The 17,251-nt window shown below is 48.4% G+C and overlaps 1 protein-coding gene across 3 annotated transcripts in view; it reads left to right on the top strand.

Annotated features, from left to right (window-relative positions):
- The window catches only part of SRGAP3 (SLIT-ROBO Rho GTPase activating protein 3), a 133,423-nt gene that overhangs the window by 61,938 nt on the left and 54,234 nt on the right, over nt 1-17,251 (top strand). For all 3 annotated transcript variants that reach the window (XM_087743856.1, XM_087743855.1, XM_087743857.1), the window contains exons 2-3: nt 3,155-3,347; nt 8,128-8,290. In XM_087743856.1, coding sequence (XP_087599982.1) covers nt 3,155-3,347; nt 8,128-8,290 — 356 coding nt within the window. The remainder of the gene's footprint in view (nt 1-3,154; nt 3,348-8,127; nt 8,291-17,251) is intronic.

The raw sequence follows: 17,251 nt of genomic DNA, 5'->3' as shown, positions 1-17,251 counted from the left end.
TGCAGTCCCCTCCTGGTAATCCTTGTAGGCGGCCGAGCATGCCCTCGCAGTGCGGGAGGGCTCTGCACCTCTCGCAGAGGGTGCCCTGCGGTCCAGCGGGGCTGGTACTGCCCAGGGTTCCCACTGTGATTGCCGGCAGCCGGAGGAGTCCCCTGGGAGCTGCTTCTTCCTCTGCCTGCCAGGCTGGTGCAGGCTTGCCAGAAGTGCGCTGGAGCCTGCTGTCCTGTGGTGCAGCAAAATCCGTGAGCTGCACGGCGAAGCATTTGAACAAAACAAGCACCCACAAATACCTGTCACTTGTCTTCCTCCTGTCATGTCCGTGAGCCTCCTGGCTAACAGTGGAGCCCGAGATACTCTGGGGAAAGGAAACTTAGGGCTGCCCGTTTCAGTGAGCCCCAATGCACAGCTTCTCCAATAACCACGAGTTGTTTCTCCTGTGTGTGTGTGCATACATGGTGGTGTGCACGTGCTTCATCTCGTTTGGTGATGCACTGAGTTTGGGAGCTAACAGTTAATGTGTTGTAAGCTCATAAGGTGATGGAGGGAAAGCTGTGACCTGTGGCCTGGATGCTGTCTGAGCTGGGATGTGGTGCTAGTTGAAATCGTAAGCTTTGGTGCCACCAACATCATGTTCTTTCCCCTCTTGCTCTCGTTTCCTCTGTTGCCCCCCCACCCTCGCCTCCCAAAAAGGGCCAGAAGTTTGGGTGTTTATAAATCAGTCAAACTTCATGTTTTAAGAGCTGCCTGTCAGCTTAGATCAGGTGTGGGTCTGGTCTGTCACATTAAAAAAGAAATGGCTCACCGAGCAGTGAGGTGTGGTGCGAGTGTCTGGGTGCTGTAGTGCTGGGCTGTGGGTGCTGCGGGCATGCTCAGGGAGCGGCTCGCTGGCCCGAGGGCTCGTTGGTGGAGTGTAGGATTTGCCCTCTGGGTTGCACAGTTTTGCTAGACCATGCAAGGAGGCTGTAGGGTACTTGGGCAAAGAAGAGGTGGAGATGGCGCTTCACCCCATATTTGGTGGGCTGCAGAGCTTGCCGGGGATCTAGGCACTAATTTGGAAAGGAAATGTTAAGTGTTAGGGCAGAAGGGAGTTGAACTGGTGGCGGTGCTTTTAGTGCTAGTAGTAGGCCAGCAGTGAATGGGCACGTCTGTGGCAGCCAGGGAGGGGACAAGGTGGGACAGAGGCTCTCGGAGGTGTCTTTGTGTGCTGCCCCGTACCGCACTGGCCCCGTCGAGCCCTGGGGGTGCACAGACGGCGAAGGGGGCAGGCGTGATGCTGTGCTCCCGCCGCTGAGCTTCTCTGCTGGCTTTTTTGCTAGGTATGCTTTGCAAATGTATCCTGTTGGGGTCTATCAGCTACAGGTGACCAAAGCGAGAAAAATATATATAATCACATTATCATGGATTGTTTATAAAAAAGTTTATAGCATTAAAAAGCCTATTTCTGTGGATGTACTAAAATGGCGCAAGTGCCTTGTCTGCTCAACAGAGTGCATCTCGGTGCACGGGGGACAAAGCTAAGTTTCTCGAGGTGAGCACATGCAGTAATACGCTGTTGCTGGAGGGGACCCACTGACAGATGAGATGTCTGTCTAGCTGCCTTCTGCAGGTGGGTGTGCAGTGGTGGGGAGGGCCTGGAGGGGTGCTCTCCCTTCTCCCCTTGGGGCCTGGGAACAGGCAGTCATTGCAGGGACCCGTTTCATCATCCGGCCTCTGTGATTCTGGCTTGTCTGATGCCTCTGCTGTGCAGCTGCCCCTCAGAAAGCCTGCTCAGCCCAATTGTTCTTGCTCTGAATATTTTTTCTACCATCTAGCCTTGTTGTTTCCTTGCATTTCCAGCTCTGCACGCCCCCTCCCCATGGGGCTCCCCTTCCCACCGGGCAGGGCCCAGCTGCAGCTCCTGCAAGAGGCAGCCACTCCCTGCGCAGGCTTCCTCGCCGCGCAGTGCTTTGAAGAGCTGCTAAAAACCTTCTCCGTGTTTGGGAAGCGGTCTGGAAGGTGTATTTCTGTCTCACCACATGCTGCAGGAGCTCCTCTTGCAGAGAGAGCAAAGGGTCTGACTGCGCTTCGTGAGCAGCGTTTCCTTCTCCGGTGCTTGCCTGTCTTCCCGAGATAAGCCCTGTGTCGGGGATTTACAGCCTCGGCTGTGTTACCTGAGAAGGGGGAGCTGGAAAAAGTGCAATTGGTCTTTTACCATGCAAGAGAAGTGTCCTCAAAATGAGGCTGGTGAAGGTGAAAAATGCAACTCTGACATATAGAGAGGAGAAACCTTAGAACGGTCTTCCAATAATTTGAATGTGCTGAACAGAATTCAGTGTGCCTGAGGATATCGGTTATGGGCAGTGCCGGATAAGGGTCAGCACTGGAGAACAGGTCTGCCTGCTGCTTGTGGGATGCTTGTTCGTTGTAGGACGCAGCAGGCACCCTGGCGATGCTGCGGCAGAGGCAGGCTGCCCAAGGCTCCCCTCCCCTCTCCCTCCTCCACACAGGCACCCTCCAGCCACCGCAGAGCTTGCGGGGGGTTGTAGTGTATCTGTCACGGTGTCTGAAGGTCCTTATGAGAAAGCCAAAAAACCTGGAACATATAAAGTCTGTGATGTTTTATGAGCTGGAGTTTGGAGGGTCTGAAAGACTTTTTAAGCCTTTGAGCCAAAGACGAGTTTGATTTGCCAGTTAACCTGGCAGCACTGGGCGGGCGTGGGTGAGAGGAGTATGCATTTACAGTGCCAGCTTCCTTCAGGTCATTGTCAGCTGTTATGTCGGTATTCAAATGATCATTTATGAAGAAATAGTATGTTAGTTTATATGCAAAGAATACAGGATTTCAGGTAGTACTAGAAAAACTGAAGTATCATTATCTAGTTTCAAAAAGGCAACTGAAAAGCTCTCAGGGTTGGTCTCTGTGTACTTACGCAGTTGTTTATTTTGACAAAGAACAAGGTTTTAATGTGAGACTGGTGAATGAAATTCTTCAGCTCTCACTTGGAAAAAAAGTCTATTGGCTTTAGCAAGCCTTGAATTAAACCTGAGGCTCGTGAGGGAGCCTTCTCTAGCAGTGCCTATGCGGTTTGCTCTGAGACAAGGAAAGACAACCCTCCTGGCCAGTGTTTGTTGCTGATGTTGTATTTTCTTCCTCTCCTCTCTTGTGTGCATGCAGAAATCCGAACTCAGCTGGTCGAGCAGTTCAAATGTCTGGAGCAGCAGTCGGAGTCGCGCCTGCAGCTGCTGCAAGACCTGCAGGAGTTCTTCCGCAGGAAGGCCGAGATTGAGCTGGAGTACTCCAGGAGCCTGGAGAAACTGGCTGAACGATTCTCCTCCAAGATACGCAGCTCCAGAGAGCACCAGTTCAAGTAAGCAAGCATTTCCAGGGGCAAAATGGTGCAAAATGATGGGCCAGAGACTGCCTCAAATACTAGATGTTTGTTTGTAGCTGCACAGTCCGAAAGTGGAGTAAACTAAATAGCATCAGTGGTGACGTTGTCTGTCTTATCACTGTGCAGGGTTCACACAAAGAACTTGAAATGTCTTTTTCCAAGACTTTCACCACAGCGTTACTCACCTGTGCTGCCCAAATTAGACTTACTATGCGCTACTTTGAGCAGTGCAATAAAAATATGAATTGGGGACTAGGAAGGAGTCAAGCCCCTTGATTTTTTTCTTTTTTTTTTAAGAGGCTTGAATTCAGCCGCTGATTTGTTTGTGCAAATAATGGTAGGCCCATTTTATAAACTCTGGTTTCTGTGTGTAGTCCAATCCTTAGATGTCAGAGCGCTTCACATTGCACACAGATCTGCTTACAGGCTTAGACTTGGAAGCAGTTTCTGGAAGTCTAGTTTATTGCAGTTTTTTAAAATGAAGTATGTATGTTTTCTGTGTACACACCCATACAATGTTGAAGCTAGGCAAATCCATAGTGGAAATATTTTGAAACAAAGCTTTGACATAGGAAATATGAACTGGATGCTGGAATTGTGTGAAACTCAAACCGATGATGAAAATTGTAAAATCCATGAATGTGTGAATATGTGCAAGTTTTCAAAAGCAGTCTCTTTTCAGTTTAACGACACTCTCAAGCTTAGCTAAAACAAAAAAGATCTGGGGGGGGGGAACCAAGAACAAAAAAAACCTCGAGACAGAATTTAAGCCTGGAGGTGACTGTGTTTTGTGGTGAGGATACGTAGCTTGTGCTGGTTGGTGGCCGTGACTTCAAGGCTCCTGTGAATGCCACTGTCCTGTTGCTGTTGGAGGAGCTGGTCCCTGCTCTCCGGCTGCACCCGAGTGTGCCGGGTCGGAGGTGTCAGGCTGGGCTCCATGGGATGATGCTCAGTGTTCACATGTGTGTGTTGGTAGCTGTCAGGGTTTTCCTCTGTGCCTCCGAGCTGTGGCCCGTAGGGTCTGCGCCCTGGGCACCAGGCAGCAGCACCTGCAGCATGGAGGCAGATACTCGTCCTGGCTGCTTCCCATGCAGCACATCAGCTGAAGTTCCCCGCCTTTGCCTCCCCTGGTCGTAGCATTTGTCTCTGTCTCTTCTTCTGACAGTACTGTCCATAAAATACTCTCTCAACTGGGATTATGCCCTTTGCTTAAGGTGAAACTAGTGTAATTCAATTCAATGGCCAAAGACTGCAGCCACTGTTTCCTTTCCCACAAAATTGAGGGGTTTGCCTGTCTGATGCACTTAGCCTCGCTAGCCCTGGCTCTTTACAGTCGTCTTCTCTGTAACCCCTTGTGATTTTTTTTTTTTCCCTGTTTCAGCTGCAAGAGCAGCGATTTCTGCTGTTACATTACTCAATCTTATTTATTCCGTATTACTAAATTCCATTTAATCTGTTTACTTGGTCTCTCTAGTGAGCAAGGCTTTACTGTTGTTTTATGCAAAAGTCTGCTGAAAATGAATTGCCATTCAAATGCTGTCTGTTCTTTTTGCATCTGACTGCTGCTTGTCAGTTGTGTGGTGCTGGGCTGGCACTGCCTTATCATGCATTGGGGATAACTGTCCTGGGGAAGGAATTGGCCAGTTTGGGCTCAGGAGGGTGCTCTTCTTCAGAGGTGGAGCCCAGGAAGGCTCGTTTGTGTGTGTGTCTCCCATCAGCTGAGAGCAGTATTGTGGCACTGCCATGGCTTATTGTGCTTACAATATTGAAAGCATGCTGTTGTGCAGTATCTACAGGTGACAATGATTCTCCACCTTTATAAAACACCTGGGCACAAGTCCCTGGTGGTTTGTACTGGTATTGATAGTGTTAATAGGGTCAGCTTGCTTTCAGTGCACACTCCTGCTGAGTCTTCGGTGCCTCACTCCATGTTATGAGAGACTCCCTCAATATATTTTTCTTGCAGACTGCTTTGTACCTGCCCTTTATTAGGTTCATCTGCACTGCTTCCCCAGCTTGCTCATGAATGTCATTATTCTGATGAGGCTTTTGACACTTAAGAAATAGGGTATCTTCAGCTCTTCCTTTGTCCCTGTGTAGCCATGTGCAGCAGGCTGTGGCCCAGCCCTAAAGAGTGGTAATTGCTGTGGTGCTGCTGCTGGGCTGTTCATGGTGATTCCAGGATGACAGACTCATTCATGCTTTTATACGTGGTTGCTTTGTCTGTATGTGCATGCAGAGATTTTCTGGAGTCACCGTGTCTTCCTCTCCACGGGTTCAGTGGTGAGGTGGGCTGCACCAGCCCCGGTACCATGGGTGAGAACATCTTGGATGAGGAGGAGTACGTGTGTGAAGGCTTTGGCTGCACAGTGTAGCTGTAGTGAGTGTGGGCTAGCTTTCTCATTGCAGGACTTTCTTGGGAAGGACACTCTTGTTTGAGCACAGGGCGTCTGAGGCCCATCTCCATCACGGCCGCGTTGCCAGCGCTGTCGGTGCATGCAGGCTGCCGAGCCCGGGTGCGCAGCAGACCTGACTCCTGTGTGGGCGAAGCAATGGGTGCTCCCCAGGCAGCTTGCACGTGTCTTTAGGCGCTGGGGAGGGAGAAGCCTCTGGGGCTTGAACACGTCCATCAGGCATGGTTGTCGGCACATGGGGCGACCTGCCCAGGCAGCATGGTGGCAGGGGAGGTCTCCACCAAAAGGGGCCGTTTCTCTGGAGCCAGTACGTCTTGTAGGAAAGCATTGGTTTGACCAGAGAAAACGGTGTAGGTGAAATGTTTGGAACAAATCACTTGGCTGCCTCATTTAGAGGATCTATCTCAAAGTGTCTCAGTTGGACCACGTGAAACATTTTGTTTCAGTTGTATCATTTCTGGAAATTTTTATTTACTCTTGATTAATTTGCCTTCAGTACTAAAAGCAGTACATGGAGAGCAGTGCAGCTTTCTCTCAATGTTGAGATGGAGCATGTCACAATTAGTTAAGCTCTAATCAAGTGTGAAATGTTTGCTGAAATTTCCCTCAAAAGAGAGTTTTTCTGACCACCTCTGGCTTCCAGGCGAGTCAGGGTCTCGGGATGCCCCTCGGCAGGGTCTCGCCCAGCAGAGCCGGGTGGGGACAGGCTCGCTCCGAGGATGCTGCATGGCTCCTAGGGACTCTTCAGGTCACCCACCCCGATGCCTGCTGCCGCTCACGGCAATCTCTTTGTTGTCTGCAGTGCAAGTTGGATTAAGACCATCGTAAATATTCAGCATACATGAATGTATTCATGTTGTGCACAGACACTTTGTGTTAATGTTGGATGCAAAACATTTTCTCCAGCACTGTTTAGTGGACTAAATGCAGTACAACAGATTGTGTGGCAAATGGGCTCTTTCTGAAATGGAAGTGACAGCCATACTAATAGCGCAAACTGGAAAAAAGAAGCAAAACCATCTCCCTTGCAAAGTGTTGAAGGGATTGCCAGGGATCTCTCTTCTGTACCACCCTCCAGAGCACCCAGTTTGGGAAGGGTCTAGTTGGAGGTCTGATTTGGTACGCGTGCTCGCGTGCTGCTGGACGTCCCTGCAGGGAAGCACTTGAATGGCTGAAAGAAACTCTGAAAGAGGTTCCTGGAAACTGGAGCAGGGCTGCAGATGGGTTCCCAGCCCAGCTGGGGCAGCGGACCAGCTCTTGGCGTTGTCTCTGGCTGACTTGCACGTTTTCAGGTCCTTCAGAGCTGTTGCCCTGAGTATCTCCACTGTGTTACTGTAACATTGCTCACTGACCTCTTGCAGACCACACCTTTTTAAAGCATAGGTAAGGAGCAGCGGACCAGAAAGTGCACTGGGTGCCCCAAGAAGTTGAGGTAGGGCAGAAAAACCAAGCTGTGTGGGGCAGATTGTGTACAAAGATCCATATATATGTGTGCTGAGTGAAGCACAGCGCTGTGCCCAGGGTTAGCATCAGAGCATCCATCTCCCCTGCACGGAAAGCCTCTGTCCTGCCACCGGCAGCTGTGGGAGGCTGGTAAATAAGGACGAAGCTGCAGGAGAGAGCAGCTTCGGGCAAAGAATGGGAATTCCTTGGCTTGATTGAAACCCTCATGTATAATATTTAGGCTGGGAGCTTCTGTGTTGGCAGAGATATTTAAGCACCTTTCCTGCACTGAAGAGGAGGTGCCGCTGTGGTCAGCTGGCAGGCAGGTAGCCGTGTGTCTGGGCATGGGGTGTCTGCCGGGTTGCACCGCCATCCTGCTCGGGGCAGTAGCTCTGGGCCAGCACCTGGACCTGCACCGATGACCCCACAGTGTCCACCAAAAGGACGTGGCTCTGAGCTGGTGGAGAGTCCGTGGTGCACTGGTCGCCTCCATCACAGAGCTGCACCGCTTCTCCAAGCGACTGCGGCCCTGGGAGCGGGAGGCAAGGGGTGGCAGCAGCAGGAGATGCTGTGGCTGGGTGTCCTCCCTGCAGGGCGGTGGGGACGGCGCTGTCGGGAGCAGTTTGGCAGGAGGAGGCTGCCGTGCTCGCAGCTGTGCGCCGGAGAGGCTGGCTGGCTCTCCTTGGCCGGGCGCTGCAGTGGTTTCTGGGGAGAGGAGGCAGCCGAGAGGAGCTCACACGCTTTTCTCTGGGGGCACAACAGATTCTAGGGGATGTATGTGATGGAGGAAGGCAATGTTAACATGCTGATGGCATTCATTTAAAAATTGCATATCTTTTTGACTTGTTCGCTTGACCTTTTTTGATTTTTTTTTTTTTTTTTTTTAAACAATTCTCTAGGAAAGATCAGCACCTGCTTTCCCCTGTGAACTGCTGGTACCTGGTTCTGACACAGACCCGGCGAGAGAGCAGAGATCATGCCACCCTGAATGACATCTTCATGAACAATGTCATTGTCCGGCTGTCGCAGATCAGTGAGGATGTCATCAGGCTCTTTAAAAAGGTAACCAAAGCAGTGATGGAGAGTTCTGCTCAGTGAGGATCCATCCTTGCATTTTAGTCTGAAAAAGAAGCTTATTGTGGACTTCTACACAACTGTGCCCCCCCCAAGTCTAAAGAGGTACAAAAAAGCTGACATTGTTAAAAAACAGAGAAAGGTAACAAGGCTTTCTAAGAAGTACGCATCACAACTTAATGAGAAGACTAGAAAGGAGTTTGAACTCTGGACAGTGAAAATGTAAAACCATAGTAAGGGAGGCCAAATAAAATTCTCAGAGACAACTTGCTAAAGACATACAGCTAACAAAAATTTTCTCCAAAATCACAAGGAAGAAACCTGCCACAGGGTGTGGAGGGGGATAGATGGGCGAGGTGCAAAAAGTCTACGAGGTAACAGCCAAAGGCCAACTGGCTTCTTTAGCTTGGTACTTGTTATGGAAAAGCTTAGAGTAGAGATTTTCTTGGGGAGGCGGTGGTGTTACCAACATGAGGAACCTTATCCAACGGAATTGTCATTAGATGTTGCAGGGCAAATTTGTATAAGGGATTATCGCTTACAAGTCTTTCCAGATAATATTTATCTAGGAATTTTAAAGAAACTGAGATGTAAAACTGTCAAGTGACTAGCAGTGAAGTGTGACCTGGTGCTTAACCTGGCGTCAGTGCCAGAAAAATGAAAGGTGGAAAACATGATGACTTTTTTTTTAAAGACTCCTGGAGGGCTTCAAAGAAGAGGTCAGCAATCTGACTTTAAAAACAGACTTGTTGGGTGAAACTTTAGTAAAGAGCAGAATGACAGGCATGTAGGCAGATACAAGAGAGGAGTCAGTGTGGCTTTCTTAAGAGAAGAGTCATGCCTCATAAATCTAGTGGAGGTATTTCCAGGAGCCAGTCATCATGTGAATAAGTTGTCACAGTACCTTCAGTGTCTTACAGGCTTTGGAAAAGGTCCCTCGCTGAAGTTCTTAAAGAAAAGTAGCTGTTGAAGAATGAGTGGTTGTTTTGTGCATTAATGACTGGTTGAAAGACAGGGAACAAAGGGAAGGAGAATTTCAGTGGAGTTCCTAATAAATTATTTGGAGAAAAGGATGAATAGTAAGATGACAAAGTCTGCTGATGATACAGAATTATTAATGATAACCAAATTAAAAATGAGCATCAAAGGCTTGCAGGAATCTCGCAGTCAGGTGGACCAGGGCTCTTCAGTTGAAAATGAGGGGGGAGCGCGTAACGTGTAAGAGCATGAAAAGTCAGAGGCAGTTTGTAGGAAGTGAGTCGGAATGAGGACCTCGTCGTTCCTGCTAACATGGGCGGTCAGCAGGCACCAGGCAGAAAGAAAAGGTAAAAAGGAAAGACTTCTTAACATCACTAATACTATATGTTATATTACATTTGCAGTATTATGTATAATGCTACATATTTGTTGCCTCATACCATGTTTTTGAAAGCCAGACATGTAATCTAAGTCCTCAGACAGTTGGACAGACGTGAAGGAGTGTTCCCTATCAGCAGCTGCCCGGCCCTGCTGCCGGCACAGCTTTGGGCTCGGGAATCGCGGCCCTGCAGCTCGTGACATCGTGAATGTGCTCAGTGGCATCACTGGCCCTCTTCCTCCACTTCTCTCCTGGGCTTTTGCTACTGGCTGCCCTCAGGGATGCCGTGCCAGGCTAGGTGGACCTTTCGCCTGCTTTTATGGCTCTTATGTTTTTCTTAATTTGTATTGCTTGTTTTCAACAGGGGTAGCTGGAGAACTGCAGTTAGCGAGCAGCGTGAGCCCATTGGGATGCTTGCCTCTCCAAACAGGAGAAGGCCTCTCAAATCAGTGGTTATCTTAGCCCAGCTGGAGAATAAATTTAATATGATATTTTTATGGCCAGTTTCCTCTAGTTTGTAGATCTGACCTAGAAATTAAACTGCAAGGTCAGGTTTGTATTTGCTGATCTGATACAGGACATCATCCCTTTTCCTGTCCTTCTGGCCTCCAGAAACTGGACGGATTTGGGATATTTCAGTTAGTTCAGTTCTAAGTTGGTATCAAAATCTCCCTCCCATTTGCATTTTACTCTGAACCCGGTTTTGAGATTTATATTAAGACTATCCTAGGTGTGTGAACGGTATGTCTTATTTCGAACCATAGGACAAATCCAGTCAACATTCAAACAACGGCATAAATAGATTGTTTAAAGTGTTTTTCTTGTAGTAAGTCAATCCTCAGCCAGGAGAAAATGATAAAGTATGTCATCCATTCAGCAGAATTATTTCTTCGTGTTTGCTTTTTCCTTTGTCTCTCCCTCCCTCCTCTTTTTTGAATTTAAATTTTAACTTACACAATGCTTACATTCTATAGAAGTTGTTGCTCCTTGTTTCTCCCTCCCCTGTCTTCTGCCAGGAGAGGTGAAGTAGCGCTGACTCCATCTGCAGCCTGCCAAAGCCAGCACCTGCTTTTAATCAAAAGAAGGCTTTACAATAGAGTTGTGGGGATCTGTGATTTCACTTGCATTTGTCCCTTGAGGTTTAAATTGTAGCAGCACTCATGTGTCCCTGGAAATAATGCTCAGCTAAATCATGGAAAAGGCTTATTTGCCCTTAATGTGGATAGGGAGGCTGACACTTTTGAGGATATTCAGATTATTTATTTTTCTTAACCTATTGCACACTGTGCCCAAAAGGGGATCTGGGGCTGCGCTTCCCGCTTTGCAGCAGTGTTTGGTGAGAAGCCTTAGGCACATGTGTGGGAATATGAGCATCCTGGTAAAAGGCTTTGTAAGACATCCAGTCCTGCCTTGCAGCTGGTACGAGATTGCTCAGAGGAGGTATCTTTCACTCACTATTTTACACGGTCTGGTTTTGAGTGTGATGAGTAAAGTGCCTGAAGCATTCCTCCTGGGGAGACTGTAGTGTACAGGACCATTGGGCAAACAGACTGGCTCCAGAAGGGTTAAAGGCATCTGCAGTTGTGGTTCAGCTGTTCGGTTTTGTTGTAGATTGCTCTTTGATGGTAAATTAGAGTAACATTTTTTTCAGAGATGTCACTTTTAATTCCTCCCATCTAGAATTTATTAATGGGTTGTGACATGCTGCGGATACACGGAGGAACTGGAAGGTTTTGTGTTTTGTGCTTTCATTATGTAGATGTAAACAATCTCAGCAAAGAAGCTGGGACCTACTATCTGGAGTATGAGGATGTGCATAATTGAGAAGCAATTGATCAGTGCGGTGGTAATCTGCCAAGAAAGATGCTGGGTGCTGAGCTGCTTCTCCCCTTGGCTTCCCTGGGTACGCTTGGCCGCAGTGGGGGTCATTCATCAGTAAACTGGGGCATTGCGTTTTGTTCATCTCCACTGAAGCGTTTTGCCCTCCCGCTGACCAGCAGCATACAGACCCTGGCATTCGGCCATGCATTGCTCAGATTCACCTCTGTCTGTGGCCGGCCAGAGAGCCTTTTGGCTTACCCAAATCCAAGAGAGAGGGAAAGTAGGAGCTAGCAGGGATTGAGTTTTCAGTGTTTGAGTTGGAGACGTTTGACTGAGCCAACTCCAGGTCTGACCTCGCTTCAGCTGAGGTCAGCGATGGCTTGCACTGGCCTCAGCAGCAGGGCTTACCGGAGGTATAAGTTGATTATCAAAGACAGAGGAGAAGCTAGATTACATTTCTTGAATCATTGGCAAACCTGGTTTTGCAGGCTGTGGTCCAAGCTGGGGTCCCTGCTGTGGCTGTGTTTGGTGACAGGGCAGCTTTGCAGGGTGTTTGTGAGCCGCAGTTGCTCCTCCAAATTGTAGTGGTGCCTCGAGGCTGGTTGTTCTGCTCCCGGGGAAAGCTGTGCTCTCTCCAGAGCTGAGGAGCTCATGTTGCACGGCTGCGGGGTGAGCTGCGGCGTGGTGGCTCAGCTGAGGCTGGTGACCCTTGGGTCCAGGAGTTTGCTATCTTCTGCTTGTGGATCACTTCCTTTTTGGCTTAATTAGTGGCAATTTTGTTAGCTTTGAAAGTGAGGAGGAGGCCCTGTTGGGAGAGATGCAACTCCTCCTCTCGTTGTCTGTTTCTTTTTAATATCAGCGAGCATTGTGAAATGGAGGAGAGCAGACTGTGGCCCTCAGGGAGCTGAATTGAACTGCGAGGTGCAGAAGTCTGTACGGGACTCAGCAAGGGCTAGCTCCTCGGGACGGTGATGGTAGGATTTCGGGTTTTGATGAGGTTTGGTGGGGTGGAAAATGAGAGATTTTCTGCAGGCAGGCTTTTAAACTCCTTCTCCCTGAGAATTTTAATACAGAGTCAAAGAGAATTTACAAAGCCAGATGTTATGTTGGTAAGTAAATGTACATCACTAAAATCAGTGGATCCACTTTGATTGTCCATAGGCACTGCAGTCAATATATATCCAGTGTCTGATCCGATTGTTTGGCTCAGCATACCCAAAAGGGAGAAACTCTGTTTTTAGGGAAATACCATAAGTTACTTATGAAACATTGTTTACCCAAAGTACGTACATTTTTAGCAGGGAGGGGAAAAGTTGTTAGTAAGGTGGTCCTGATATGCAGAAATAGTTTGGAATCCCAGGAGAACAGAAAACTAGAATAAGTTGAAAAAAACCACTGTTGAAAATAAAAAATGAAACTGTAGGCCCAAAGTCACAGTTAGGAAAAAATCACGCAAAGCCAAGAAAGGAAATGGGTAAAGCTTATAATGAAAATACAAGAGATGGGGATTGAATTCCTGAAATTGGCAGATAGAGGAATTAAATACAGAAACAACAACTTTTAAGCGTGTGTGTGTATAAAATATATGCAACAGTACCCTTAATGCACATATACATATGTGCATATTGAGTGTATTTGTGTGCCTATGTGTGCTACTCAGTAATTTAGTAATAAAGCGGTATATAAAATCATACATAGACAAATGTTAAGTGATGCACATAAGGAAAAGCAACTTTCCAACTTGGATGCGTAAGGCTGGGCTCTGCACTAAATTTGGGATGAGACGTGGAGTTAAAGCATCGGCTCAGCTCAGCATTCCCTAGCAGTCAAAAAGGAAATAAAAAATTAGGAATTGCTGGGAACAGAGCAGAAAACATCATTAATCCCCTGCAAATCCATGGATCCATGGCATGCCTGCAGCTCGAATCCTGTTGTTTTTCTTTCTGCTCCTTCCCTTCCAACACTGCCACTGTGCTTGGTGGCATCAAGTGACAGAGCATCTCTGTGTTGTGATGCTTGCCTCCATATTTAACGAGGCATGCTCGGTTGGGATGGGGTCAGGCAGCAGCAAGGGGTTTGCGCTGCGTGGGGGGAAGGACTGCAAGCTCAACATGGTGGGTAACACGAGGGGTCTGGCTGGCAAGACCTGGCCCTGGGGTCGGAGCACAGAAGGCATCCTCTAGGGATGGGAGCTGACAGGGGTTGCTTTGCTCTGTGACGGTGCCATGTCCCCCAGGATTGTCACAGGTAGCGCGGATTTGGGAACAGAGACTTGGAGATCTCTGAAGAGAAGAAACCTGCCTGTCTGCAGGACAGTCTATAGACGGTCTTGGCATCGCTTGTATTTAAGCACAGTGATAGATGTCAGTAAAGCAATCAACAGCCCTTTAGTTGGCCTTTCAGGTATTTTTGAATCGTATCCAAAGGAATCCCAGTTATAACTGTGGAAACTTGTCCTCTTCTTGAATACCTGCAGAAAAAATGTACTGAACTATGGGATTCATCCAAAGGTGGTCTCGAGGCAGAGTATGGCGATGCTTGTAATTGATATTTGTCAAGGCAGGAACCATTTACAAAATGTGAGTTGAATCTGGATTTGGACTTTGATTTTTTTTTTTTTTTTTTTTTGTTACGAAGTAGGCAGTTGTTCCCATTCAGTGATTTGTTTTCTTTCTTGCCCTTCCCAGATGTGGAATATAGGAATTCCTGGCTTTGGTGATCTGAATACGCGAGGGTATGATTTGGCTTGCCCTCTGAACTCATGTTGTTCAGCTGAACCTCTGCGCACTGAAGCCGTGTAATTTTACACAGCTATAATCGAACGCCCCCACTTGTATTTTGTCCCAGCAGCTAAACGAACTGTGCATCCTTCTTCTCCAGGCAATGCTTCAGACTTCAGAATTTAACATATTGCTGCAACTGAGAGCTCCAGCTGCATCCCATTGGTGTGCATGATGTGAGGGCAGGAACAGCAGTTGGGTGTTTTCCTGATACCTGGCCCTGCTTCCATGACCCTCTAATCCGAAGCCACAATATATATATGGCAATTTTCGTAGTGGGAGTTTGCTGGAGCCTAGGGGCCCAAGACCAGCATATTTCATTAGTGATGCCGAGGCAGGGGGGAGCCCACAGGGATATTAAATGTGTCTCAGCATCTTTATAAAAAGACACAGTAATGATATCATTTACTTATTGCACTGGCTGGTTATAGTTGCAATGACAAAGGACAGTTGTCTTCTAGTGGCTATGGCTTCTTGCTGCTCAGAAACTACCGTTCTCCAAAGCAGGGTAATAAATTTCTGCAGAGAGATTTTTGAGTTGGGCACAATGTCATCTGGAGTCCAGGAGCTGTGTATCCAGGCTGAAAGAAAAACACAGATGTTTGCCACAGAAGTGCCACAGTGTCGCTGGTTAGATAGTTGCGGGTGCCTTTGGGGTACATGGTCAGCATGGTTAAAAACGGGCCAAGAAATCCTTGTGTCTCCTACTTTGAACCTCTCCGTACAAAACATGAATGATGGGGTGCATCTTCTTCTGCTGTGTATTTGAGTTGGTTCTCTGGACTCATGGAGATATGGGCATGTCTGAAAGCCCTCTGGTCTGTGGTAATGCCTGCCCTGGGATGGGGTGAGTTTCGGCTGTCCCAGTTCTTTGCAGCATGCACAGGTAGCTCAGCCGCAGGTGTCACATTGCAGACGCCAGACTAGGGCCAGTGAAGGCCATGAAAACCTTCGCTGTTGCTCTCATTTTGTTTGCCTTGGCATGCCGGGTCCCTCGGTTGATGCCCAAGATGTTTTCCATCAGAAAAGCATTCACAAGCGCCGGGACTGGCAGACCAAGCCAGAGGAGGCTTTCTGAGCTGAGACTGCTTTGAAGAGCCCATGGGCTGAAGGCAGTTCAGAGTGGCTCTGGCTGGCTTTGTTTCGGAGGTGGCTCAGCCTGCACCTCCTCCTCACAGTCTCCCTTGGTGTTGCACATGGCTTGAAAGGCGAGTGGTTTGGCTGGGGGGTACAGAGCTGCAGGAACTCAAGAGTGGAAATTGGGTTTGACTCTCCAGCTCTTCCTGGTTCTTCAGCACGGCTGCCACCAGGACCGCTCTGGAGGTGGGCTGGGGTTTGAGGGATTGCCCCTGTTCGCTGCCAGCCCTTGACACTGACATTGAGGTAGATGTGGTAAGGTGAGCTTGCAAATGCGGAATGCAGGGAGTGTGTGGCCTCTGTGCTATTGACTCCTCTTTCCCAGCTGAAGCTTTCCTGGGAAATATAGGGCCGGAGACAGAGTGCTGATTGCTTGCGTTGGGGAATGGTGTCCTGTCAGGGAGTACTGCGGAACTGCGCAGATATTTAGGGGTGTCATGGAGCTCCTGCAAAGGGGTGCTGCGGCAGGGGCCTGCAGGTAGGTTGGGGAGCTCCGGAGGCAGTGCGGGGGACCAGCGTCCTTTGTCCAAGCATCCCCAGCCTGTAGCTTAGCCTGTGCAATTGAAATGAACAGCCAGCCTCCCTGCCTGCTCTGGCAGACAGGCAAACCCCGTTAATGAGGAAAGTAGAGGAAGAAAACTCAATGGGGCAAATTTCCCTGGAGCTTCCAGTGTGAGTCACGTTCCTGGCACAGGAGGAGATTATCAAGGCAAGTGTGTTAATGTTGCTAATAGTCAGGCAATAAATGGAGATGCTAAGATATGTCACTGCAGAGATCTGACTTGATCTGCTGTCGGAGTGAGTCTCTGTCACCATGAAATCTCACAGCGCGTCCTCCTGGCGGAGGCAAACCCTGGGTGAGGGACGCAGCACCGGCCCCCTTGGCCAGGCAGGTGTTATCTCCCCTTTTACCTCCTGCTGTGGCAGAAGGAAAGACGTTTGCTGCTCCTTCCAAGTATGGAATACAGGAAATTATACGTTTGAGACAGAGCATTGGCTATGTCCGAAATAACCGTGCTGCATTATTCTCCAGTGTGAGATTTAATTATGTTCCGTGACAGTGAATTTAATTATACCCCATACTGCAGTGCCCTGGATGGAGATTTAATGAAGAAGTGGTGTCTGTCTGGAAGGGAGTTCTTTTCTTTGTCTTTAAAATAAGCATTCTTCGTTGCCAGTAGTCCATGTTGCTTCTTCCCCTTACTTTGTCTGTAGCAGCAGGAATTTTAATAAACCTGCTAAACTGAAGCCATTGCTATCCCAGCAAGTAACTGTGTTTTTTAGCAGGAATGGAAGGCATAAAGCAAGCGGCTGAATTGGAGTTTGGGTTTTGTTGGATGCTGCCAGGGAATTGGAATGACATTTTGGCGTTGTCTCCCATAAACACACAAAAGTAATTTCTCTGTTCTAAAAAGGGGAGGCAGTAAACTCGGAGGAGAGGCAAGTCCTTCAGCTTCTCGCCTGCCTGTGTTTGGAAGAGGCTCCAGCATCATGAGGTTGGACGCTGCCCTCTTGGATGCTGGGAGACTTTTGACGACGCCACAGACCACTTTGGTCTCCAGCAACAGGATGCAGGGCATTTGGTGTACAGTGTCTATAATAAAATGGGTCTTTAAATGTAGTACCCACCTGTGGTTCCCCCATGTCAGTGGGACTCATGGGAACGACACACTACTGACAACTGAGCCATTTTTTGTTGCTCTATTTAGGAGTCTAAAATTAGGTTTGAAAATTATGGCTTTGTGGACTTCCCCCTCCGCCGCACAGGAAATCTGGGGCAGAGGCAAGAGCTGGAGCTGACTTTGGGCCATTGCTCCTACCACAAGCCCATCCTCCTCCTTTTACTTTGGGGAA

Source organism: Nipponia nippon, unplaced genomic scaffold (genome assembly GCF_047370975.1).
Source record: "Nipponia nippon isolate SJK-2023a ecotype South Korea unplaced genomic scaffold, ASM4737097v1 scaffold_9, whole genome shotgun sequence".
Taxonomy (NCBI): Eukaryota; Metazoa; Chordata; class Aves; order Pelecaniformes; family Threskiornithidae; genus Nipponia; species Nipponia nippon.
This window is presented reverse-complemented; position numbering and strand designations above follow the sequence as displayed.